The sequence below is a fragment of the Leptodactylus fuscus genome, chromosome 4 (genome assembly GCF_031893055.1).
Source record: "Leptodactylus fuscus isolate aLepFus1 chromosome 4, aLepFus1.hap2, whole genome shotgun sequence".
Taxonomy (NCBI): Eukaryota; Metazoa; Chordata; class Amphibia; order Anura; family Leptodactylidae; genus Leptodactylus; species Leptodactylus fuscus.
Window position 1 is genome coordinate 51,963,127 of NC_134268.1, and position 26,983 is coordinate 51,990,109.

Consider the following 26,983-nt stretch of genomic DNA (forward strand, 5'->3'; position numbering starts at 1 on the left):
TTAGTTGCACCTGTATGAGCAGTGATCGGAGGCTTGAGGCTTTACATAACGTGTTTACAGACCAGTCCCTGACATTTGCAGACGTGGAACCTCCTATAGACCCAGCCAGGGGAAAAACCAGCTATCAGTGAGTGACAGCTGTGGTTCCCCGGCTCCTCCCACCATAGCCCCGCCCCGCAATCTGACAGCCAGTACCTCCCCCTTGTCACGTGTTCCGCATCCAGCCAAGTCTATTATTGAATGAGAGTCCCGCGCTCTCCCCTCTGTACAGCCCATACGAGCAGTGCGCCCCCGTGTTGTCAGCAGGCACACATGATACAGCGCAGTCCTAGAGGCCGCACCGCGCATGTCCAGCCCACCTAGCCCAGATAAAGGCAACGCGGGAAAAGCCCTGGATTCAAGTGACCAAGCCCCGCCCCTTTTTATACCATCTCTCCCCTCCCTCTGTATGTTTTTTGGTACCACCCCTTTCTATATGACTTTCTATTGGCCGATGGTGTTCGGTTGCCTGGGACGCCACGCCCCCATGTCAGCGGCGCTGGTGAGAGTGTGTGCCCGGGACCAGCATAGGGCTCGGGGCAGGGGGAGAGCGAGACATTATAGCCGTTATTAACGTGCGTAGTTTGGTATTGCTCGGGCACGGAGAAGTGAAGGGACAAGTATTGGGGGACGGGAGCCCCTGACATGACGCCTGTGCCCTGCCTGGCACCTGTCGCGAAACTTTTTGGCAAAGTCTTGCTGTAGTACTGTTCACACTATACAGAATGGCTGGACGATCCCGCAGGTAAGAACCGCATCCTCCGGATCCGGCCAGCGCCGAGGCTGACAGGTCTGGCCGGTGACTGTGCTGCCCATGGGTGTATGGCAAATACAGCCTGATGCCCCCTACTGCCTGCAAAGTGCCGGGCACAACATGATGGGAGTTATTGTTCCTCCGTGACAGCCACACGTACACGAATCTCAGATTGACAGCATGCTGGGATTAGTAGTTCATCTGCGGCAGCTGGAAAACCGCGGGTTTCTAGGCAGTGGTGCAAATGAAGATGGTGAATGAAATGCGTCTCCTGCTGGTGCCAACTGTACCCGCTCCAGTGTGGGCATCGCTGTATAGAGGGCCGGCATGTGCATGCCAATAGGAGATGCCATAAAAGCTGTGTGTGTATGTTTATGTGTGTGTGTGTATATAATATATAATATATATTTTACTGTCATCCATATTTTATATATTTCCTATGTATATAATAATATTTATATGGCACATATCCTCTATAATGTCTGTCTATTCTATATATCAGTCTAGCTATGTCTACTATATCTAATACACCTGCTTATCATTCTCATAGATAATGACACATGTATTCATAGTTCTGACTATATATCAGATATAGATATCTTTATATCGCCTATCTAATCCCTATGTATCTCCGATATATCTGTCTTTCAGTTTTAATATCTATTTATTTATCTCAGAAATTATATCTATGTTTAACAGTCTATGTATCTGAGATATAATATTTATCCATTATGATATAATATGTATCCATCTATTATCTCAGATATATTTATCTTTGCCTGTCAGATTTCATATCTATCCTTCTGTCTATATATTTCAGATATACTATCTATCTATCTATCTATCTATCTATCTATCTATCTATCTATCTATCTATCTATCTATGTCAGATATATCTATAGCACTCTATATCTATGTATGTCACATATATCTATAGCACTCTATATCTATGTATGTCAGATATTATATCGGAGATACATATATCTCAGATGCCTTTTATAATATTTCTCATACCGTATATAGTGATCTGTCTATCATATATAATATATCGATCTACCTATGACTCTTATAACATCTGTATCATACTCTAGATCTACTTGTCTGTCTGCTTTACCCTTCCACATTTGCCCATTAACAGCCCCCATTAACCCTTGCAGTCACTATATACATCTTGGTGTCAGTCACCTGCTGCCTGAAGTCCAAGTCTTTGGCTTCAGTATGTGATGCTGGTGTCATGTGGCTCATCCATGTACCAGAGATAGCGGCATAGAGTGTGATACATGTGTGCAGGATTGGTGTGTGCTTAGGTGCCCCCTGTGCATTGTGTGAAGTCCTCCGTCTCTGCCATCTGCTGGACCTCATATTTACATACTGTGTGGCTGTAGTTCAATATTGTTCCTCATTTTGATGCTTTGCTGCTCCCTTCTACAGCTGTACGTAAATATTTTAGTTAAGCAAATTATTCTATGCTGCTATAAACATGGGATAAACATGATATATGGCATCAGTGCCCTGCACAATGAGGGCATTGTGCCTATTGTGCCCATTCACATTACCTGATACTTTGTTGCAATGCACATCTTACAGTTTTTGTTTCTCTTTTTTTTTTTTTGGAGTTTTGGCACATAGAATAAATGTATCATTGTTTGTCCAGTTTACTGTGTGTTTGGGTTACAGTTTGTGTAGGAGTTGGCAATGACATTATAAATATTGTGGCTGAAACATCTGATAATATTGAGTTTAGAATTTTCAGTATTATTCTCATCAGTTTTCTATGGATCAAGGGTGATACAAAATGAATTTTAGATATTTTATTTCTGAAACTAGTTTGTATGATTACATACAGTTACATTTCCATTATCCAGGCCAATATCTTCAGCATGATAGGATCTGCTATACAAATGGCTTTTTTTTTTTTTTTTTTTTTTTTTATAAATGTAGATTGTGAGCCCCATACAGGGCTCACAATCTACATTTTTATTTCCCTATCAGTTTGACTTTTTTGGTATATGGGATGGAAATCCATGCAAACACGGGGAGTACATGCTACCTCTTTGCAGATGTTTTTTTGCTATTGGCAGCATTTGAACACCAGGGCTGCAAGGCTACAGTGCTAACCACTGAGCCACCGTGTGGCCCCTATACAAGTGGCCTTTTCTAATAGCTTGTAATGGAGTTTTGATAGGCCTTAGTTGTATGTTAAATATATGCATAACTTAAGTGTACTTTATTTATTCTTGCGTAGAAGTTGTCTGTATTTGACTCTTGGCAATGCTTGCCTTTACGGAGGGATATTGCAGAAACTATAGGATATAATACACTGGTCAGTTATAACTTTGAAAGCACCGGCTTAGTATTATGTACAGTATTATGTACACTTTTCTAAGTGTGTCCTTATCCTTAATGGTGTACTCCCACCTATGGCATCCTGTCGTTATGCCATAAATGTCTGAGAGATGCTACTTCTGCCTCTAAGTCATGGCAATGAGCATTTCATAAGACAGACAGATCCTTGAGGTGCACATCTCTCTACATGCTTGGTCCACCTTGCCCATGCCATGTTCTCGCAGGTCCTAATTGTGGGACTTAAGCTGGGGCCCCACGGGCCGGAAAAGCTGCGATTTGCCTGCGTCGGAAACGGTAACTGCGAAGTGGCTGGGATTCATGCGAATTTCATGCCCACTTTGCGTTTAAAACCGTAGCACGGACACACTGCGCTTTAGCGCTTCGAATCGTCCCATGGGACTTTAGCCTTATACTTTTCTTTTCAAAACCAATCCTAAAAAGTGAGTAAGCTGTCATCCAGGTGGAAAGTAATTTGAGGATGTCTGCAACTCTCCATTTACCTCTACTAAAGTTGAAATATCCAACTATTCCTTTGGTTTTTGCTGCAGTAGCTCAGATCAGGCCATATGGGCTAACAGTCATTTACCTGGTGTATCATTGAGCCCTGGGTGCCCATGACTCTAAACAGGGCACACTGGCGTCTGCCTTTTGGCAATGTTCTGACCCATAAGTTTAGCCATTACAGAGTTCCTTAGATCTTCACGCTTGCCCATATTTCCTGCTTATAGCACATGAACTTCAAGAACTGAGTATTTACTTGCTTTCCAAATATATCTTAACCCTTGACAGGTGCCATTGTCAAAAGACAGACAGTGCTATTTACTCCACTTGTCAGTAGTGTTAGGCTAAGGCCCCACAGTGTGCAAACACAGCAGGAAAAAAACAATGCATTTTATAGTAACAGCAAAGTAATTGAGATTCTGTCTATTGCCAACCACATATTGCTATAAGGAAAAAAAAAAGCAGAAATGTTAAAACCACATGCATTTAATAAAAAAAACGCAGCATGTCAATTTAACTTGTGGAAATGCAAGCGTTTTCCCTATAGACATAATAGAGGAAGAAAAGCGCAATGTGTTTTTGGTGCCTTTTATAGCTGCGATTTGCTAAGGTTGGCTGTAGCCTTAATGTTATGGTTGGCTGGTGTATGTACATAATGAGGGTGGTGCCATACCCCACATTGCCACTACCAACCAGCGTCCTGCAACTGCCAACAGCTGCACAATGTCTCAGTTAATACCTCAGTTTTTTGCGTGACATTTGGCTACTATTGCCCTCTGTAAGGTTTTTGCCCTTAGTCGCTTACCACATGATAGTCACTCAATGTCACATCACCCGCAAAGAGATTAACTCAGTTAAATGATCCAAATTTCTGCAAGTGACTATGGTGTGACCCAAATCTATTATATCTTTTGTACACTTTTAGCATATACCTTGAAAAGGCGACAAGGTAGATAAGTGTTGTAAAATGGGCCACATCTATTGGTGTATATGTGTATGCCAACCAAGAGGTATATCAAATAAATGCACATACCCTTCAGGTAAAATGTTTTTGCGTTATGGCCTATTGAGCTTATTTACATATTTTGTGTTCAATACGTAGAAATCCATACATATGGTATCTTGAACCTTGTATGTGTAGCAGTGACTCCTAATACATACCTATTGTGTAGCTGACTCCAACTCATCCTTGACCTCAGCCAGTAAAAATATCAATATTCTCCTTGACAGCACTTTCAGAAAAGCTTATGTCGCGACGCATCATGTAATTGGATTTAGTTTCCCCATTCTAATCCAGATTATCAGTGGTAGGAAAGTTATTTGACTTGGTTTCCACACTTCCAATAACCCACCATAAAGCGTATCCTTTCATACTAGCAGCTATTCCGCAGAAACCCCAGTGTAATGGAACCCTGCTATTATGCATAATTCATGTGTGTGCCTAGGATGTTTGTACAGGCAAAATACAGCCAAGTCTCATCCAAGAGGCGCAGTCAGGATGTGCACTGTGTAGATGAGTTACAATTGTGTATGTAATATTTAGATTGTGTATATATTATATTATCCACACAATTATATTTTTGTTGCTAAACATGTAGCAACCTTTGCAATTGCTTTTAGATCTGTATGTGGCTACAGCTCATGTTGGCTTCCCTCTTGTTTCCATAGGCAGTATGAAGCAGCACAGGGATTCCCCTTTACAGGCAGTACAATATTGTGACCTAGGAGCAGGGGAACCAACCTGCAGTGCCCTTCTTTTACAGGAATTAAGGAATGGGGGGGGGGGGGGGTCAATGGCCTCTCCTTTTCTGGGAATGCACTGCCATGAATCATCAACAAGACTCAGGCCTTAACAAAAATTTTATATAAAATAAATAAATATATACAGTGTGTATATGTGTATGTGTGTGTGTGTGTATATATATATATATATATATATATATATATATATATATATATATTTATAGCATATCTATACCACAATATAAATTTGTGAGTCTCTGCATAGAATGTTAACTCTTAATGAAAATAAAAATGAGAATCTTCTGCTTCTTTCCTGCTCGTGGCATCGCTACAACCCTGGCCAAACCCTTGGCTTCACAGCAAAGGAATGCACTCTGGAAAATGTGACTCTCTCTTTATTGGATAAAGCCCTGTAGTGACAGAGGAGCTTGTGTTGCATAATTGTGAAAGTATTAACTGTTGCCTTGCAAGCAACTTGGAAGCATCATCTATAAACATGTGGGCCGTACCTGGAAGCTAGTGATGGAGTATTCCCTATTATTCTACCCAACCTGTGTACTGTAACAGTGTTATATTATACAGTGTGCAGGGTCCCTGTGTGCTGACCACTAATTCTTAATTTGAGTCATAAAACTAGAGATACATTGTAAAGGAATTGAGTTGTGTATTGTAAGTAAAGTTTATTAACATGAGCACTCTGTGGGGAAGAATTAATGCTGTTACACTGGGGTAAAGAAAAAAGTTGTTCTAAACTACTTGGGCTGTGTTCACACATGTCTGGCACTTATCATCCAGACTGGTACAGAAACACCAGAAGGAAACTGATGACAGAGTTTTGTAAATGTCATTGTATCTGGCTCAGGCATAAACAACTAGGTCAACACGATGATGATGATATGTGAACGCAAGTGTTGGCAAAAAGAAATGAAGCCATTAGGTGGCGCTATATGTGATTCATGAATTTGACATTCCAAATGGAGGACGGAGAGTCCTATGTTAAAGAGGTTAAACTGAGCTGAGCCCAACCTTATGCTAGGCCCATAGCATGTGCCTTGACTTCCTTATGGCAGATATTCCCTTCCATAAATATATTTGTACTCACATTTTTCTCTTCTCTGTTTCCAGTGAGGACGAAGAGGATGATCTTCATTATGCAGACCATGATTATGAGGTCCCAGTGCTGAAAACTGTAAAGAAAGTCTGGAATAGAGTGAAATGGTCGAAAGAAGAGGTACTATTTACATCTTCCTAATGTCTTCGGGTTAGATTCATCTGGGGTGAGCCCTTTCTCTGCTCCACGCACATAATTTCTGCAAGCTGACTTCGGATAAGTAATATATTTGCAACAATTTCTGCAATAAATCCGCCTTATAGGTATATACAGTGGCATCTCTTCTTTTTATTGTCCGTTCTCATTGAAGATTTTTTTTTTTTTTTTCTTTTCTTCCCAGGATGAAAAATTGAAGAAACTGGTTGAACAGCATGGGACCGATGACTGGGCTCTGGTTGCTTGTCATTTTATGGTACGTTTTCTGTAAACCATCAGCAATAACAGGCACAGTACAGGTGGTAGTATTCTGAGTATCCATAGGATTATGCAGTATCATTGGCTGTGCAAACCTTGACCAGTGTTGAATTCCTGGTTATCCTACAGACAATCTAAAGGAAGCTCTACAAAGGCTGCCAAAACCTGATTCCTCCAGAGTCTGTGTGTGTGTATGTATATATATATATATATATATATATATATATATATATATATATATATATATATATAATTTCTGTCATTGATCGTATATCTTCCAATACTTAGAGGGAATACATCGAAAAAAAATGACCTATTTTTTAAAGCCAAGTTTTACATTTAGTATTTTTTTTATTAAAGAAATTTTATTGAAAAATGTTATCAATTGAAAAAAATCCTAAAAGCCCTGCAGTTCTGGTTAAGGCTAAATTTCTATCATTGCCATATAAATGCTGACTTTAGGCACAACTCATCCAGCTGTTATTTACAGAAGTACTCCGATGACTCTTCTATAGTAGGCCTTATCACTGATCGTGACGATAGGGAATACAGAGACTTAAACCGGGATTTTGTTGAATGGTGTCAACGGAACCACCTCAGGATTAATGCTGGGAAGACCAAGGAGATGGTGGTGGACTTTAGTAAACGGAGAATTGCTCCGACCCCAGTGGAGATCCAAGGAACATGTATTGAGATAGTCAGGACCTATAAGTACCTGGGTGTGTTCCTCAATAATAAACTAGACTGGGCTGATCACCTGGAGGCGCTGCACAGAAAGGGCCACAGCAGACTCTACCTGCTCAGGAGGCTGAGGGCCTTCGGAGTCCAGGGGCGACTTCTTAGGACCTTCTTCTACTCTGTGGTTGCTTCAGCCATCTTTTTCAGTGTGGCCTGCTGGGGGAGCAGTATATCAACCAGGGACAGAAATAGACTCGACAGGCTGAACAGAAGGGCCAGCTCTGTCCTGGGGAGCCCCTTGGACCCAGTACAGGTGGTGGGTGACAGAAGGATACTGTCTGTGGTGAGCACCATGCGGGAGAACAAATCCCACCCCATGTATGGGACCTTGATGGGACTTGGCAGCACTGTAAGTGACCGTCTGCTTCACCCCAAGTGTGAGAAGGAGCGCTATCGCACGTCCTTCCTTCCAACTGTGACCAGGCTTTAAAATCTACATCAGACCAAGCGAAGATCACTCCGCACAGAGAACTAAATGATTATGACTATGAAGTCTTCCTTCTTTCTTCGTCTGTTCCTTAGCTGCTATGGACTCCTAGTATATCTTCTCTTCTCAGCATATGTGTGTCTACTTCCGTAATATATTACTGTGTATTATCCTGTATCTGTATTACTATGCTGCTGTAACATACTGAAATTTCCCCACTGTGGGACTATTAAAGGATTATCTTATCTTAAATATGCTAACAGAATGCCAATGATCACAGCTATCATGTATATTTAGCTATTATGTACAGCAGTCCACCAGTGACTATGGGTGATTTCACAGTTTTTCTGCTCCCCTCTCTGCACAATGATCTTTGCCCAGGTCACAGAGCGTGCCTAGAAAACTCTCCCATAGAAGTTAACAGGGTGTGTACCAGATCATTGTGTCTATGGCCAATGGTTCATCTCCGGGAGACAGGTTTAGTGACTTGGTGGCAAATGTTGGAATTGCTAATTTTTTTAGGCTGTTTTAATATAATAATAATAATAATGACAATAATTACACAGATACTTAAAAGCCTCACCAAAAATTTTTAAAAATATGTTTAATATAAAAATGTGATTTAAACGATAGGTCACTTCCTGGCGTTACTTTCCTTTTAAGAAAATTCACTTGTGCAATATCTGTGCTTGGTGGCTGTCCTGTTTGTCTGAGGAACTAGGCCATGGGTGGTTGGCTTATCTTGTGTCATACGTCTGCAGGGCACATTGTATAATGTAATGACAAACATTCATTGATCTGTGCCGACAGGCATGTGCCCAGACTATGAGCTCACACCGCAGGCTAGAACTTGTAAAACAGGTTTGTGGGAAGGATGTAATATACCGGGTATATTTATCATCCGACTTGAAAGTAATGCCAGATAAAACTCTCATACAAATGGTATTTCCACTTCTAAGTACATAGGCCTGTCTCAGTGTTACTGTAGCTATATTGCCATCAGTATCATTAATATATTAGACTCTTCTTGTTTTAGAACCGGTCAGATATTCAGTGTCAGCATCGATGGCAGAAGGTTTTGAATCCTGAGCTTGTGAAGGGACCCTGGACCAAAGAAGAGGATCAAAGGGTAATTTAAATGTCTATAAGGACTTGTTAGACTTGATTTAGGATCTCTGTGGAAGGGGGGGCTTTATCAAGCCCCGTACTCCAGAATTCTGGAGTTAAAAAAAAGTTGCAAAGTAGAGATTTGAGGGTGGGGAAGTGGGCTTGTTGGTCTAGCTGTCTTTACCTATGATGTATTGGAGCAGACATTACCTCTCTGTTGGCCATAGTGTCTAGCGGCTGTAGCCTACTTTCTCTTCTCCCACTTTCTCAATCAACATGGCGAAAACAGAGTTCATCATTTTCACCTCACCTCGCATAGCCCTTGTACCTGACCCATCTATCAAAGTTAATGGAACCACACTTACCCCTGTCCCACGGGTCCGTTACCTTGGGATAACCCTGGACTCCGACCTATCCTTCAAGTCACACATCCAAACTCTCAACACCTCCTGCCGCCACCAACTCAAGAACATCTACCGAATTCGCTCCTTCCTCAGCCCAGAAACTACAAAGATGCTAGTCCATGCTCTCATAATCTCCTGCTTAGATTACTGTAACACCCTTCTCCATGGTCTCCCTGCAAATGCTCTCGACCCCCCCCCCCCCCTTTAGTCCGCCTTAAACTATGCTGCTCACTTAATACACCTCTCCCCCATTTCTTCATCAGGTGCTCCCCTCTGCCAACCCCTTCACTGGCTACCCGTTGTCCAGCGAATAGAGTTCAAAATACTAATGCTGACATACAAAACCATCCACGACCAGTCCCATCCATATACTGTGTCTCTCATCTAATCTCCAGCTACCCACATGTAACCTCAGATCCTCCAATGACCTCCTACTCCGCTCTGCTCTCATCCGCTCCTCACACAACAGTCTCCAAGATTTCTCCTGTGCATCCCCCATACATCCACATGGAACTCTTACCAAGACATGTAAGATTGACCCCCACAATCACAGGCTTCAAGAAGGCCCTGAAGACTCACCTATTCAGGAAGGCCTACAACCTCCAATAACACTACTGTCTCCACACCACCATCCGAACAGTCTCTACCCTCACCTTCGGTCTCTATCCCTCTTCCCTCATAGATTGTAAGCCTTTGCTGGTAGGGCCCTGTATCCCACTGTGCCAGTTGGTCACTATTTGTATTGTATTTGCTTTGTATATTTTATGTACTGTATATAAACCCTCAAATGTACAGCGCCATGGAATTAATATAATAATGTACAGAACCATGGAATTAATATAATAATGTACATAACCATGGAATTAATATAATAATGTACAGCACCATGGAATTAATATAATAATTTACAGCACCATGGAATTAATGGTGCTATATAAATAATAATAATTAATAATTCTCAACTGCAACACTTTAAAATCATGCAAAAGTTGTTAAAATCTCATTTCACTAACGGGGTAGTGTTGATAGTAGAGTAACATCTTAGGGCCGAAGTAGAAGACTTACAGCTGTGTCAAAATTCATTAAACTTTATTCGACATTTGATAAATTTAGCATGGGTTATGCAAATACACACTGTAGCCAAAGTGACTTTAAAACTGCTCCTTGAAACAAATCTTACATTGACTCTTAACCTTCCTGAAAACCGTAGGGGGCGTTCACACTACCGTCCGTGTCCGCTCTTAGTGTCCGCTCAAAATCTGGCACGGACATTAGGAGCGGACACTAGCTGTGTCCGTGACACCTGTCATTTATTTAAATGGGCATCGGGTTCGTTCTTTTGCACTCCGCGCCCTTCCTTCCCTGTCCGCAAGTGAAGATGTCCGACTTCTCAAGCTGACAGAAAAACCCTGCATGCAAAAAGAACGCACCCGATGCCCATTTAAATAAATGACAGGTGTCACGGACACAGCTAGTGTCCGCTCCTAATGTGCGTGCCAGATTTTGAGCGGACACTAGGAGCGGACACTACCTGTCGGACACCGACGGTAGTGTGAACGCTCCCTTAGTGTATTTATCTTTGTTTTCCCCCAAAACAGGAATACTTGTAAATAATGTAATATCTTTTTAGAGCAAAGTGGCATTTTCCTTTCTTTCCAGCATCATTGCTCTGTGTATGCTCTCCCCCTCCTAGGTCACTAAAAATAAAAAATCTAACATCCAAGGGGTAGAAGGGAAAGAAACTGCAGCAGTATTTCTCAATCAGTGTGGGCCTGTATGCTGTGAGAGGGAGGAGGGAGCAACGGTAAAAAAAAAAATTGTCCAAATCATGCAGTGCAGCTCTGACATCACACCAGGATAAACCTGCCCGCTAGAGTAAATGACATGTCTTCTCTTGCTGTGTGTTAGGTGATTGAATTGGTTCAGAAATATGGCCCAAAAAGATGGTCTCTTATTGCAAAGCATTTGAAAGGGAGAATTGGCAAACAGTGCAGAGAGCGATGGCACAATCACCTAAACCCGGAGGTGAAAAAGTCTTCATGGACACTAGAAGAGGACCGTGTAATCTATGACGCTCATAAAAGACTTGGAAACCGATGGGCTGAAATTGCTAAATTACTTCCAGGAAGGTATAGAACTGTTTTTTAGCTACGATGTATTGACTATTTTAAGTAAAACAAGCTGGAGATCTCTTAGGTTGTTCTTCACTTTGCTTGGTCTCACTACACATAGACTAGACCTGTAATTTAACATGTGCCCTGTCGAGGACATTTTTCCGGTCCACCGCATGTGGCCTGCGTGCCATCGTCCAGATTGCTCCCTAACGAAGAATTCGTTACAGGATTCCCCGTTGGAGAATGATTGCTGCTTTCAGTTGTATGTGCAAATGCTGGGGAGCATATAATATTGTGGGGGGGGGGGAGGGAAGGGGGGGTACGGAGGAGCATATAGCACTGTGTGTGTGTGGGGGACGTACTGAGGTACAAATAATACTGTGTGTGTGGGGTGGTGTACTGAGGAACATATAATACTGTGGGGGGGGGGTGCGTACTGAGGAGCATAAAATACTATGTGGGGGGGGCTGCTGTGGAGCATATAATATTGTGGGGGGGAGGGAAGGGGGGATAAGGAAGAGCATATAGCACTGTGTGTGTGGGGGGGGTGTACTGAGGAATATATAATACTGTGGGGGGGCATACTGAGGAACAAATAATACTGTGTGTGTGGTGGGTGTACTGAGGAACATATAATACTGTGTGGGGGTGCGTACCGAGGAGCATAAAATACTATGTGGCGGGGGGGGGCTGCTGTGGAGCGTATAATACTGTGAAGGGAAGCTACTGGTGAGCGTATAATCTTAATTATTTTTTTTTAAACTATATTTTGGCCCTACAATGGTCTGAGTGACAGTGAACTGGCCCCCTGTTGAAAAAGTTTGAGGACCCCTGTCCTAGACTCTGCATTGTACCATTACTCTGTTATCCCTCTTCTAAATGTATAACCAAATTGACAAGGGGAGTGGTTGACACTCAGTAGTGAAAATAGTTGTGTCTCTACAGAGTCTGACACCATCCAGCTGGTGGCAACAGCCAGATATTGTAGGGTCACTCCCCTTTGACAAGGGGAGTGGTTGACACTCAGTAGTCAATTTATTTATACATTTACAAGAAGAATAACAGAATAGCAAAGTGTTCTAAGAAAACCTGCTCTAGAATTAGGAAGTACAGTTGTTTATTAAAAAAGACAAGTTGGCTTCTCTTTAAGACGGACGGCATTTTAATCCTGCATGCATTCAGATTGCACAGTAGTTGTTGGCATGCTCAGGAATGCATTGTACTTTATATAATGTGTGTGTATTGGCTTATGTTATGAATGTACTGTTTATACAATAATTTTTTTTTATTTTTTTTTGTCTAGGACTGATAATTCTATAAAAAACCATTGGAATTCTACTATGAAACGCAAAGTAGAACAGGAGGGATATTTGCAGGATTTAACTGAGAAGGAGCACCCCTCAAAACACCATCACAAAGTGTGCGCGGCACTTGCTCAGCTGCAGGCACACAACATGTACTATGTGCCAGTCCAGTCTCAAGTAAATGTTCTTTCTGTTTCCATATGTTTACTTTCTCCATCTGTATAAAGTGCCACTTTAACTTCCACACTATGGAGGTATCTACTTAGAGCTGAACTCTATGCTCCAGGAATTGGCAATGTCCCTAGTTCTTAGTGAATCATGGATGATGCCTTCATTACTTGTCTCCTCGGTCCACTCCACTCCATTCCTTTCTTGCGGCATGCTCTTTGTAGTTGACCTCCACCCTAGGCTCCTCTCTCCATATGGCATTCTGCACTACTACTTCATACAGGCATCCATCACTGTCACCCAGGAAGAATCACCCATTTTCTTCAGCTGCTCTGCCTTTCTATGCTACCGTCTCTAGGGACAATGTCTCTGGTCCATTTGTGTTCTCTTTAGTCCAATATACTCTTTTTAGCTATACTTCTTTTAGCGATCCTCTTAAAACTCCTTGTGTTTGAGTTAGTCCTAACCTGACAAGATCTTCAAATGAATATATGTGTATTTCATGATCATTCTCCTCCATGCCTCTACTGCTTTGTTGACCACCCACTTCTCATTTAAAATTCTTTTGTTCTCTTTGACATGACTTTCTCAGTTCTTGTTCACACTCCATCTGTTCTTTATTGTTTCCTTTTCTTTAACTTGTTTTTAAGAGTATTTCAGTACTCGATCTTCATCTTTTCTCTTCTTATCCATAGAACCTTATGTGTTTAAAAAAAAAAATCAGGATAATGACCTGACATTTGAGTAATGTAACAGAGGCCTAGTTTGTAACATACTATAGCTTATTGTCAAGCACCAAGTATAATGGTCAGTTAGTTGCAAGAAACTGGCTGAAGTCCTTGAGAAATGTTCTATAGTAAAACCAGATGGTGAACTGTCCGTCATGAGAATGGTCTTCATAGGAGAACACTGCAAAAATACAAAGAGGGTGTCTGGCTATATAAAGGGTACATTAATATAGTGGAAATAATGGAGAAATATATAATATATATATATATATATATATATATATATATATATATATATATATATATATATATATTTATTTATATATATATTTATTTTATTTTTTTTTGACAGACTTATAGACTTTATGTGGGTCGCTAGTGGACCTTATTCCGCCACAGTTGTGCACTCAGCTGGCTACTTACTCTGAATGCCCCTTTAACTTCCACACTATGGAGGTATCTACTTGGAGCTGAACTCTATGCACCAGGAATTGGCACTGTCCCTAGTTCTTAAGGTGTTTAACCCTTTAGCTGCTGTAGTAAATTTAGTAAATGGTGACTGCAGCATCTAAGGCATTTTGGATGGAGGGGGCTTCCTACTATAGGTTATCAGCACCCCTGAGAGCAGGATTAACATGTCAGTCGGGGGAGGGGGGTGTCTAATGGCGTGAGTGGCTCAATAATGCCCGTTGCAACAATTCACGTCACAACTGGCGTTTAGAAAGTCCCAAACTTGCGGACTATGACTGTTTTACACCAGAAATCTGGTATAGTGTAATAATAAATCTGCCCTATTGTGTTTTCCTGTTCTGAGGTCTCTGGGTCAGGTTTGTGTCATGAATATCAATGAATTACTTTTCTCAGTCACTGGCTGAACTAGAACTACAGAATTTCTGAGAGAGAGCGAGTACTCCTGGCAAACCATTTTCCAGGCCAGAGAGATGTGTAACTCATGTTTATTCAATGATTTATTGTACGGTGTCAGACGATAAATGCCTTGTTTGTTCTCTGTCCTCAGATTCCAGGTTACCAGTACATGTCTTCTGACGACAGCCGCATCGAAACTTCTCAGAACTCTTATGCTTTCGTTCAGGTAAAGATTACTGTACAAATAGCCTATATATACGTATCCAGACTAGACAAGACCAGAAATATGATATACCCGTATGCAGAAAGCAGGTTCTAATGTAGTAGCCATAGAATTGTAGATTTCCATACATTTTATTCAGTTTCATCTTCATTACCGTATAGACCTCAATTTCTATACAATGAGTCTGTATAGGAGCTTGTCGCCATATTGGTTGTCCTTTTGGAAATTAGAACTTTATTATTGTTTATTAGAGATAAGCCTTAAATGAACCTTAATTACTCAACCAATGTCATTTTCTAGTATGTAGTAGATTCATACAAAGGCCTGATTTTCCGGATAAGAAGGCTATGAGTGGTACTAAAGGGGCCCAAGCCCTGTATCAATCCTTTTTTTGATAGTCCAAGATCTTGGTCTTTATCAATGTAATTTTGTATGTATTTATGACATATTAGGTCATTTTTAATATATTGTCCCATGAAATACTCAAAATCGAAATGTGTACATGTGTTGGCTCATATACAGATGTACTCATGTGTTATCATACTGTATATTGCAGAGCAGCATAGGCTGGCTTTTATCTACTGATCACCTCCATTATGCTGCACTTTTCTAAACTACCACCTTGTGGATCTTCTTCTTTCTACTCTCTCCTTGACTATTGTTTCCCTTCTTCTCTGGTTCTTTTACATGCCTCTCAGCAGCCCTTTGTTGATGTGGATGACCCTGATAAGGAAAAACGGATAAAGGAACTTGAACTGCTGCTTATGTCAGCTGAGAATGAAGTCGGAAGGAAAAGAGTGCCATCTGTAAGAAGGCCGTTTGACTCTTTTTCTATACTCCTCTCTCTATTGCGTGCTGTTTTATTTTCCTTACAATTGACGACAGGAGTAATATATTGTTATTGTACAGTAGGGATATAATATATGTACGTTGAAGTTGTCAGACCGTGCAGTTTGTAGTATTTAAGGTCCAGCTTTAATCAAACGGCAAAAATAAAAATACCCAAAGTGATGTGAAGAGGTTGTCCTGGCTGCAAAGTTGATCGTCTAAAAGATTGGGAACTTCCTAACCCAGACGCCCCCACTAATAAAGGAATCCTACCCCATAGCGCAGCACTGGCTGTCCAGTGAATAAGTGCTAAATGTTCTTGATCAGAGTAACTATCTTAATATTACCTGATTTTAAGGTGGGCTGTGCTCTCCGGAAACAGTTGTATACCGTTGTGTTTTTGTAAAGCACTTGTTTTAGGGCGTATTCACACGAAGGAGTTTTGGCCATGAAACTCAGTCCTTGTGTTGGCCAGCTTCACCTTAGTCCTTGTGTTGGCCAGTTGTCTATGCTGCAAGGAGTCCCTGCCTCCCAACGACCTACTGTCCCATACTATAATCTGCACAGGATAGTCCTAAGTTGCGAGCTAGCCATGCGCCCTTGGTTTATAGCACATCTACTGATGTGGTTAAGTCTTGTGTATTATATTTCTAGAGCTCATTAAAGAAATCTAAACTTAGTGTTTAGAACCTGCGCTTTCTCTTTGTTGCCTTCTGTCTGTATTGGGCCATTTGTATTCCCTTCCTAAGTTTTGGCGCCTATTTGCTTGATTTCTTGTTCGTAGAAGCCCTGCAGTATTAAATATTTCAACTTGTTGTAAAGTGTTATTAGGAAAACTGTTTTTCCAGGTGCACAATTTTGCTTCAGGTTCTGCAAGCGCTTATCAAAGTCAGCATATATTGTGCGGGTTAGATTTTACTCGTAGGACAGGGAGAGGTCAGTCAACATGTCAGACGTTTTACATGAAATTATATCTGCCTAAGCTCTTGGGTATAAAGTTCTCACTTGTTTGTTATGAGGGGAGGATTACGGTATCCAATGCAAATATGCTATGGGCCGAAATTTTACAGCTTAGTATGGTAGCAGTGAAGTGGATGAGATTTTATCAAGTGTTAACTAAAATGTGTGAAGAAAAGTTTAAATGGAAAGTGACCTGCAGATTTTACGCTTTGCAATGCCTGGCAAAATGTTTGACCAGTTTTGAGCTAAGGCCCCACGTTGTGGAAACGCGGCTTTTTTTCTTTTGCAGATTTTGCTGTGGTTTTTTTTGAGCCAAAGCCAAGAATGGTTTCACAAGGAATAGGAAATATAAAGGAATCTTCTATTACTTCTACCTTCTGCTCAATCCTTTCCTGGCATTGGCTCAAAAAACTGCAACACAATCTGCAAAAAAAAAAAAAGCTGCGTTCCCGTAACATTTGGCCTTAGCCTTAAAGTAGCACAAGTAGATTTTGCGGAAGATTTATCACAGATACATGGCAAACTGTGTTCAGAAAAATGTATTACTTATTAAAGAGGACAAATCGGAGGAGGCCTAGGAAGGTGAAACATAAAGGCAATACTCACCTGACTGTTTGGGGTGCCTTCACCACCAAAGGTCCTGTGCACCATGTTCCGCAGGAAAGGATCCAGTGATGTCAGCAGGTCCTTTCCAGCCACTGCTTATTGGATTAAGTGGTGGCATGCCGGGCAGAATTTCCAGCAGTGAAGGCATGGCACGTAAGCAAATGGTCATTGATGGCAAACACTGGAGTGCAGAGTATAGACGAGTATGATATTTTTATGTTTTTACCTTCTTTGTGCTTTGTCCAAATCCTAGGCAACCCCTTTAAGGCTGCTATAACATGAGTAACTTGCATCAGAGTAGTAGTGTGCCATATCCACTTATAAGGCGCAGACACATTACAAAATCTGGTGAAGAAAAAAATATGGAAAATGGATGTTTCCAAAGCTACAATATGTGTAATCGCTGAGTTATGTTTTTTCTTTTTCTATATACACATTTATTTCAGCAGACTGAGAGCTTGTCGAGTTGGTCTGAAAGTATTGTTGTGGATGACATGTCCAATACACTAAACAGTCTAGAGGAACAGACCAGCGAGTTCTACAATATTGACGACACACAGAATGTGACAGGCCAAGTGACTTCTCCAAGGAATATATTGGCTGTGGAATCCAACGCTGTAATACCTGCACTTGGTGCCATTCCAGAATTCGGTGAACCATTTGATCAAATTGAAATTGTGAGTAGCATTTTATAAAACTCTGTTTTCTATATAGCCAATGTGCAGGGTAGGAGATATGGATACGCTATGTCCTGAGCTTGTGTTTAGTGTTCATTGGTTGGTTATCAGATCTCAGATACAATTGCCAGTTACTATTGCTACCTTTCCGAGTTGGAAATGTTGCCTTCTCCTGGATCAACATCATGCTTGTACTATCTAGCTACAGTACAGACCAAACGTTTGGACACACCTTCTCATTCAAAGAGTTTTCTGTATTTTCATGACTATGAAAATTGTAGCTTCACACTGAAGGCATCAAAACTATGAAGTAACATGTGGAATTGTATACTTAAAAAAAAAAAAAAAAAAAAAAAAAAAAAAGAAGAAACTGAAAATCTGTCTTATATTCTAGGTTCTTCATAGTAGCCACCTTTTGCTTTGATTACTGCTTTGCATTCTCTTGATGAGCTTCAAGAGGTAGTCACCTGAAATGGTCTTCCAACAGTCTTGAAGGAGTTCCCAGAGATGCTTAGCACTTGTTGGCCCTTTTGCCTTCACTCTGTAGCTCACCCCAAACCATCTCGATTGGATTCAAGTCTGGTGACTGTGGAGGCCAGGCCATCTGGCGTAGCACCCCATCACTCTCCTTCTTGGTCAAATAGCCATTACACAGCCTGGAGGTGTGTTTTGGGGTCATTGTCCTGTTGAAAAATAAACGCAAACCAGATAGAATAGCATGCCACTGCAAGATTCCCAACAGTGTCACCAGCAAAGCACCATCACACCATCTCCTTCTCCATGCTTCATGGTGGGAACCAGGCATGTAGAGTCCATCTGTTCACCTTTTCTGTGTCGCACAAAGACACGGTGGTTGGAACCAAAGTTCTCAAATTTGGACTCATCAGACCAAAGCACAGATTTCCACTAGTCTAATGTCCATTCCTTGTGTTCTTTAGCCCAAACAGGTCTCTTGTGCTTGTTGCCTGTCCTTAGCAGTGGTTTTCTAGCAGCTATTTTACCATGAAGGCCTGCTGCACAAAGTCTCCTTATAACAGTTGTTGTAGAGATGTGTCTGCTGCTAGAACTCTGTGTGGCATTGACCTGGTCTCTAATCTGAGCTGCTGTTAACCTGCGATTTCTGAGGCTGGTGACTCGGATGAACTTATCCTCCGCAGCAGAGGTGACTCTTGGTCTTCCTTTCCTGGGGCGGTCCTCATGTGAGCCAGTTTCTTGGTAGCGCTTGATGGTTTTTGCAACTGCAGTCGGTGACACTTTCATAGTTTTCCCACTTTTTCGGACTGACTGACCTTCATTTCTTAAAGTAATGATGGCCACTTGTTTTTCTTCACTTGGCTGCTTTTTTCTTGCCATAATACAAATTCTAACAGTCTATTCAGTAGGACTATCAGCTGTGTATCCACCTGACTTCTGCACAACACAACTGATTGCCCCTACCCCATTTATAAGGCAAGAAATCCCACATATTAAACCTGACAGGGCACACCTGTGAAGTGAAAACCATTTCCGGCGACTACCTCTTGAAGCTCATCAAGAGAATACCAAGAGTGTGCAAAGCAGGAATCAAAGCAAAAGGTGGCTACTTTGAAGAACCTAGCATATAAGACACATTTTCAGGTTTTTTTCACACTTTTTTGTTCAGTATATAATTCCACATGTGTTAATTCATAGTTTTGATGCCTTCAGTGTGAATCTACAATTGTCATAGTCATGAAAATACAGAAAACTCTTTGAATGAGAAATGTTTGGTCTGTACTGTATGTAACCATGATATCTGTTGATTGTATATCTTGTTTATTACATAGATTTTATGTGTACGTAAATGTATTCCATAATTATCTGAATAGGACCAACCCACGTGGAGCGATGTTGCAAGTTTTGAGGCTTCCATCGAGATCACTCCTGCCAAAATTCACCCAGTAAAGCTCATTGCAGTTCAGCAAGAAGGTTCGCGGGATTATTCATTAAACTGCACTTTGGAGCTACTGGATATGGATTCTGCAACTGTGGAAAATAAAGTGGCATTTGCTTCACCTAGTATGTCTAAGTTCAGCACGCCTCCAGCTATACTGCGGAAGAAAAAACTACGATTCAGGCCTTCTCCTGGCATGAAAGGACATGAAATGTTTGATTCTAGCAATGCTGTACTTAAAAGTACTCCAGTCAAAGCACTTCCCTTCTCTCCATCACAGGTTGGTACAGCAAGTGATTGTACTTTACTTTATTTCCTTATTTTTTGCTTCCTTTGTAAATAAATGCTTTCTTAAACACAGCAATTTTCATTGCGTAATGAAGCAGATGTGTCCCTTGGTCTGTAGAGAGGTCTACTTGTTCATGAAATTTCATGCATGTTGGCACTCCAAAACCATTGGCCTGGAGAAATCGAAGCCAAAAATTTAAATGGGTTGTCTGGGATTAAGAAAAAATATACTAAAAAGCTGAGAATGTGAAATGAACATAACGTTTACCTACGTGGTAAATCCCCAAAAACTCTAGTGCTCCTATGTTGGTTCTTAAGCTGGTCATACACATAAGTCTGCCATGATGCTGCCTTTTGATTGATGGTGGGATCCATTGTATGAACAATTCCACTATCAACATATCTGGCTAACCTGGCTATTTTAGGGAAAAAAATTCATCTAGTTTGTACAAAGGCATATGATCAACCAAAGTCCGCCGATCACCCACTTACACCACAGCCAAGATTTTCAACAGGACAAATCAGTTTTTTTGCCAGTTATGGTAGACTCCTGCCTTTGGCCATCTTTATGCAGTTATTGGCTGTAATTTTCACATGACTGGTGGCCTAAATGGCCAGAATCTGCCATTTTGTCCATACATATGTCATAGGGTTTTCATTGCCATACATTCATTCACCACTACTGAGGTCACATTTTGACTGAATGGAAGTAAACTAAGACAAGGTGGGATTTAATAGGACTTATGACATCAGATCTTTACATCAGTAAAACTGGCTATTTGCATCCAGAAATTTTTAACTGAAAGCTATTCTAACCATAGAATAAGATGGGTGCTTCCCATTGACTAGACCTATTTTGGTAATGACAGATAAAGCATTACAATTAGAGATGAGCGAGTACTATTCGAAACGGCCGTTTCAAATAGCACGCACCCATAGGAATGAATAGAAGCGGCCGGCACGCAGACTTTGCCGGCGGCCTAACCACCTGTGTGCCAGCAGCATCTATTCATTCCTATGGGTGCGTGCTATACGAAATGGGAGTTTCGATTAGTACTCGCTGATCTCTAATTCTAATCTCCAACATATATTTGAATATTAACTTTTTTTTTTTTTCCCTTCTAGTTTCTCAATATTTCCTCTGGGAATATTCAAGAACATTTCAATATTGAAAATCCTCCCTACACCTCCACTCCAATATGTGGACAGAAGATTCTTACAACTCCTCTGAGGAAACAGACAACCCCTAAAAAGGAAAAGGAGAATATAGGGCAAGTAGATCTGCGTTTTTTTGTGTTATTTACCTGAATGTGGTCATTCCAGAGAGACCCTGCTGTACTGTACTGGCCTCAGGTGAAGCAATTGCTTTAGTTGACTTGACCACCAAGCATCATTGGCATGAGACCCTTGGCAAACAGCAGGACAACTGTCAACTGGAGAGGTTGGCAGTTGTAGAAATGTCTATGCAGCATGCCAGGTGGCTCATGCCAATACTACTCAGTAGTTAAGACAAGCCAGGCTTTAGCCACGGCCTACTAGACTAGAGGCCAGTGATGTAACTCAAGAGTGGTGGCATTCAAGTAGGTAACACAATTTGGGAGCTGAAGCGCTCAATGTAACTGGAATTTTACATTTTTTTGGTCTAAAACAGGAATAAATCTGATGTAAAGCTTGTATTTCTGGACCATTAGTTAATTTACCCCAACATGTGTGTTTGATACTAAACGGCAAGTCAAAGCTATCATATGAAGGGGGATGTACCATACATGGCATGTAGCTACTGATCACGACCGTACCCATTGCCAAAAGTTGCATCAGTCATTCGAGACCTTTTGTCCTTCTGTCAAAATGATAAGCCGGCTCTAAATGTCAGTGGCTATTGTGTGATGCCATTACATTCTTGTGACTTGCTTCGATTATGAATTACTTATTACCAGTGCCATGTCTTAATTCATTTCTAAATTATAAAAAATCTTATGTCCATTCCATTGTATGTGTATATTTATATATTTCTTCAAATTTTACAGATTTCGTACCCCTACAATAAGGAGGTCATTGTTGGGAACACCCAGAACACCCACCCCTTTTAAAAATGCTCTTGCCGCACAGGAGAGAAAATATGGACCACTGAAAGTAGTGGTATGTATGTAGATTATGTATTACATTTACAGAAGTTAAATCCCCCAGGGGTCATTATTTGCTGCCCAGTTTGTACATATTGGCTTGTTTTTTTGCCAGGCCCATTACCTTAGTTGAGGTCTCAGTCAATTAGACTGAGCAGAGACTGGTTAGAAGGAGTCAGTCTCATGTTCTTGTTTTCTCCCCTTTAAACTATAGAATGAAGTATATAAGACATCTAGCTATGGCTTTACCCTCAGATATTCATTGTGCCTCATTCACACCCAACTTTCCCCAATATACGTGTTCTAAGCTTGACTGTGCATGCGGCAGTAGCCAGTAGCTACTGCATCCCCCCCCCCCCTCCAGGCTTCTCCTCGAGTCAATAAGTTTTCCCAGTTTTTATGTGGTGAAATTAGGGGCCTCGGTTTATATTCAGGTCGGCTTATACTTGAGTATATACAGTAGAATAAGCTGCTGTTAGATATCTCTTGTGGTGGTTTATTTCCCATACAAATCAAGTATTACCGAAGAGAAAATCCAAGATGCCTGACTCTGCTTTCCCTGATCTGCTGTCAGGGAAAAATGAAGAGCACATTAGATGCGGAGAGGGTTGGATTGACTTTCATCGTGTTTGCCTGCCATTGACTCGTAGAAACTTGTAGCTTTCCTGCTTGCTGCACTTGTATAGACGGGAACATTTGTAAGAACATGGGATGCTTACTTCATGTATTTGTAAACTGAGATGGAATTTGTATATTTTCAGTCACAGCCTCTTGCTTACCTTGAAGAAGATATCCGTGAGGTACTAAAGCAAGAAACCGGTAAAGATATTTTTGTTAAAGAGGAAGATGATGAACCTGCTTATAAGGCAGAAAAACAGGTACAATACACACATTTATAGATTTTCTGTTTATGACTTAGGCTTTAGCAACATTTTTCCAAATGTTAATCCTATCTTTTTATTTCTAGCATGTTTCTTCTGTTAAAAAGGTCCGAAAATCATTGATTCTTGATGTTTGGGACAAAGATTTGGGTACCCAGCTTTTAGCTGAAGACACTCCTAACTTGCAGGTATGTAGTAATGGGTCTGGGGTCTCATGTCTTTACTTAAAAACAGCCGGTTATCAAAAGTTTTCCTTTTTCTGCCGGCTGGAGAGAGCTTTACTGAAAGTCCCATAGGTTATTTACATGAGGAACTTGGGGGCCTCTGTTATTGTAAGTGCTAGGGTTCCCATTTGTCTGCCATCAGTGGCTTGTGATACATGTGTGGAATAGGACTGCCATAGTTAGAGCTGCCCCTTGATAGCAGCCCTCAGCTGTGGTTCATAGTTGGACAACCTGAGTTGTTGTGCCTCAGTGACATCCTAAAATGTTAATAAGCATTTGTTAAGGCGAGTTGAGCTTCTTTAACTCAAAACAAAATTTTACAAAATCACATATACAGCACTTTAAGGGTTACAAAATGGCATGGGGTTGTGCAAATTATTGTGAATATTGGTTTACAATAGATGCTACTGATGTGGTCATATGAGTTATATGTGTTGTAGGCAACTATTACATCAATTTATTTTTTTATTTATTTTCATGCATGCTGGTGTTTTTTGTTTTGTTTTTTTCTGAAATGTCCAGGAAAAAAATTGGGAAAAGGAGTTTGGGAATTCTATTACGGTTTACATTTCTAAATCCTTAAGGGGGATATATGTAATAATCTTTTTATTTTCTTTTTAACTTTAAAGAATGAACATGAAATTAAAACTGAGAATAGTCTTTCTGCATCTTCTGTAACACCACCAATGGCACGAAGTGACGACTGGAGATGCTCATATAGTCCTGAAAAACATGGACATAATGTACTTTCCAGGAAGAAGCCAAACACTGACTTCAAAAAAGTAAAATTGGAAAGACTTGACCAGGTAAGTTACCTCAATGGCATATACTGGCTGGTGCACACATCAGCTAACTCCTTTCACCCTGTATGTTTCGAGTACATAAGCAGCCTATCCGATGAATGGTCATCCTGCTGACAGCTATCTTCCCTGATATTCCCACACATCTATGCTTGACATGGCTGTGCAACGCGTGTGCGCTGAAGGGGTGGATGGGGAGACCCTGCCGGTCTTATGCACTAGCAGATTGTCTATCTCTCTGAGGACAAAAGGATTAGACAGATGACCTCTAACTACCCGAAAATTATCTCCCCTGATATCTGCTGTCAGGGTAATGTTGGAAGGTCCTAGTACACTTTAGATGGTTGGCTGAACCCATCAAATTTGGTAGGGTTATCCAATACACCTAATGTGTATGACCAGTTTTTCTTTAAAGAGGACCTGTCATCACTCCTGACATGGCTATTTGTATAAATATGTGTTTCAACAATGAAATAACACTTTTGGAGCATGTTGTGTCTTTGCCATATACTATTGCTGTTAATACGTGTAAAAGTTTAAGACTAAATTGACAGCTGGGTGTTACCAGTTTTAGTTACCATCAGTTCAGTATCTAGTATAACTTTGCTTTTATATATGACCTACCCTTAGGTGGATTGGTTACGCAGCATTCTCGCCAATATACTGTTCTCTTTAGCCTCTGGCACTTGACCTACACTGTGTCCAGAGCTGGTAGCGGAGTTCTTTGTACACTGTGTACTAGCCATGGTGCAATACTGCAGCTCAGCTCCCACATCATGGCGGTATAAAGATGTGCGATCTACAAGGCATTCATGTATCTGCTTTCATTATTACTGATAAGGAATCTTTGTTCATGCACCCAAGTAAAATAAGCCAATCCCTCTGGAGGGAAGAATCAACCAATTTTCTGCAATTACTTTAACCTGATTTAACAATCTTGCTTATGCAGATTGCTAATCTCTGGGCCTGAGCAATTATTTACATACGGCTTATCCATACAGGCTGCTCTATAGATGAGTATTATGTAATGAAACAACTTTCCCCCTGAACCTCAGCTGCAGCCACTGGGGATTACCTTTTCTTTTAGGAAGCAGATGTGCTGTATTAGTTTAGCTAGCTGTAAAGAGAAATCCCCTTTTATCACTTCATTTCTCCCGCCAATCTCTGGGATCTCTTGTCTTTTGACCTTGAAAGTGAACCCAACGGCTAAAGGCACTTTTTGGATGGATTTCTTGCAACCCTCCAGTTCACAATAACTGCGTAGTGCAAATACCAGGTGCTTTCTTAGCTCCCCTGTGCTCTAAGTTGGCATGTATGAACCACACACCATATCCTTTCTCAGATTCCTAGGAACGGTTGTTCCTGATAACTGACCTATATAATGGAACCTGCTATCACGTGACAAATGAGCAAACAGGTGATTGCATTTTTTTATGCAGGGCCATAAATCATTGTTTGTGTCCAGTGTAAACAGTGACGATTGCAAACTGTATAAGGACAAATAATATGTTCATCATCATATAGCGCAGGCAACAAGGTGACTGATCGGAAACTGATGTTCATAGGCAGAACCATAATATGAACCTCCTGGGTCCCTAAATCTGTAATAGAGCTCTTACCTACCTTCTGCCATTTAGAATAGTAGTATATTGTTGTCCTAAAGACTTAAGGCCCCGTAAGCAAAAGGGCACAGTGCAACCTCTGCACTCCCTATAGCTACAACCCCGTCATAGGAACGATGGCTTCTGGTCCTTCCCATCTTTGTTGTCCCATGGACCTTCAGAGTACTAATTATTAACAGATCTATGTAAATGGATATAATTTCTAACAATCGACTGCTTTCAGTTGGGGAGTTCTTGACCATAATAGCTGTGTCCCTCAATCCTATCAATGGATCATATGTACCAACCAGGAATGTGGAGTAAGACTTTGGCTTCAAAATAAAATCATAAATATGTTTATTTATATTATACAATTAGTAATATTAGATCATTAATTAGATACATATTTAGTTTAATAACCATTCACTGGCTTTTTAATAAATGATAGAGTCTTTACTGTTTCTGACAGTCCATGGCTCTAAGTCTTTTGTGAAGGAGTCGGAATCGGTAATTTGGCCTTCCGATTCCAGAGCCCTTATCCCAACTATAGTTTGTACCTAATGTGATAACTTCCAGTATCTTATCTGAGATCAAGAGGACCAAGAATTGCCTATGCCTTGATTCTTTTCTACTGTGTGTGTGTGTGTGTGTATATATATGTATGTGTATATATGTGTGTGTGTATATATATAATTATATGTGTCCATGTGCTATAATACAAATGTACGATGACTGTAGAAAATGCCTAAAACCATTGTATTTGTTTTCAGTCCTTCTATGAATGGGAAGCAGTTGTGTTTGGAAAGACTGAAGACCAGTTGATCATGACGGAACAAGCAAGACGTTACCTTGATGCCTACAAGCCGTCCACCAGTTCTACATCCAGACCTCTAGTTCTATGAATGTAGGATATTTAACTGGTGAATCCAGTTTCCCTCTAAAAGTGCACTAAAATAGGACTTTTCCAAACTGTTAATAAGACAATGCTTTGTTTTGCCGGCCTGTATTATGCATGAAGGCTACAGTATAGCAGCATTTTATATAAAAGTCAGATTTAAGCCTACCAGGTATCTATACAGTCAAGAAGTTCACGCA

The 26,983-nt window shown here is 40.8% G+C and overlaps 1 protein-coding gene across 2 annotated transcripts; it reads left to right on the forward strand.

The window, feature by feature from the left end:
* The first annotated feature begins 506 nt into the window (after positions 1 to 506).
* On the forward strand, positions 507 to 26,983 carry MYBL1 (MYB proto-oncogene like 1). 2 transcript variants are annotated; one of them, XM_075270485.1, is made up of 16 exons: positions 507 to 784; positions 6,509 to 6,614; positions 6,835 to 6,906; positions 9,110 to 9,202; positions 11,493 to 11,713; positions 13,002 to 13,179; positions 14,917 to 14,991; positions 15,687 to 15,794; positions 17,829 to 18,059; positions 19,907 to 20,251; positions 21,385 to 21,530; positions 22,287 to 22,398; positions 23,144 to 23,260; positions 23,350 to 23,451; positions 24,117 to 24,293; positions 26,659 to 26,983. In XM_075270485.1, the coding sequence occupies exons 1-16, from the start codon at positions 765 to 767 to the stop codon at positions 26,788 to 26,790; spliced, it is 2,235 nt and encodes a 744-aa protein (XP_075126586.1). In that variant the 5' UTR covers positions 507 to 764; the 3' UTR covers positions 26,791 to 26,983. The 2 variants fall into 2 exon arrangements, with proteins under 2 accessions (XP_075126586.1, XP_075126585.1); XM_075270484.1 differs by having other exon boundaries at positions 17,832 to 18,059.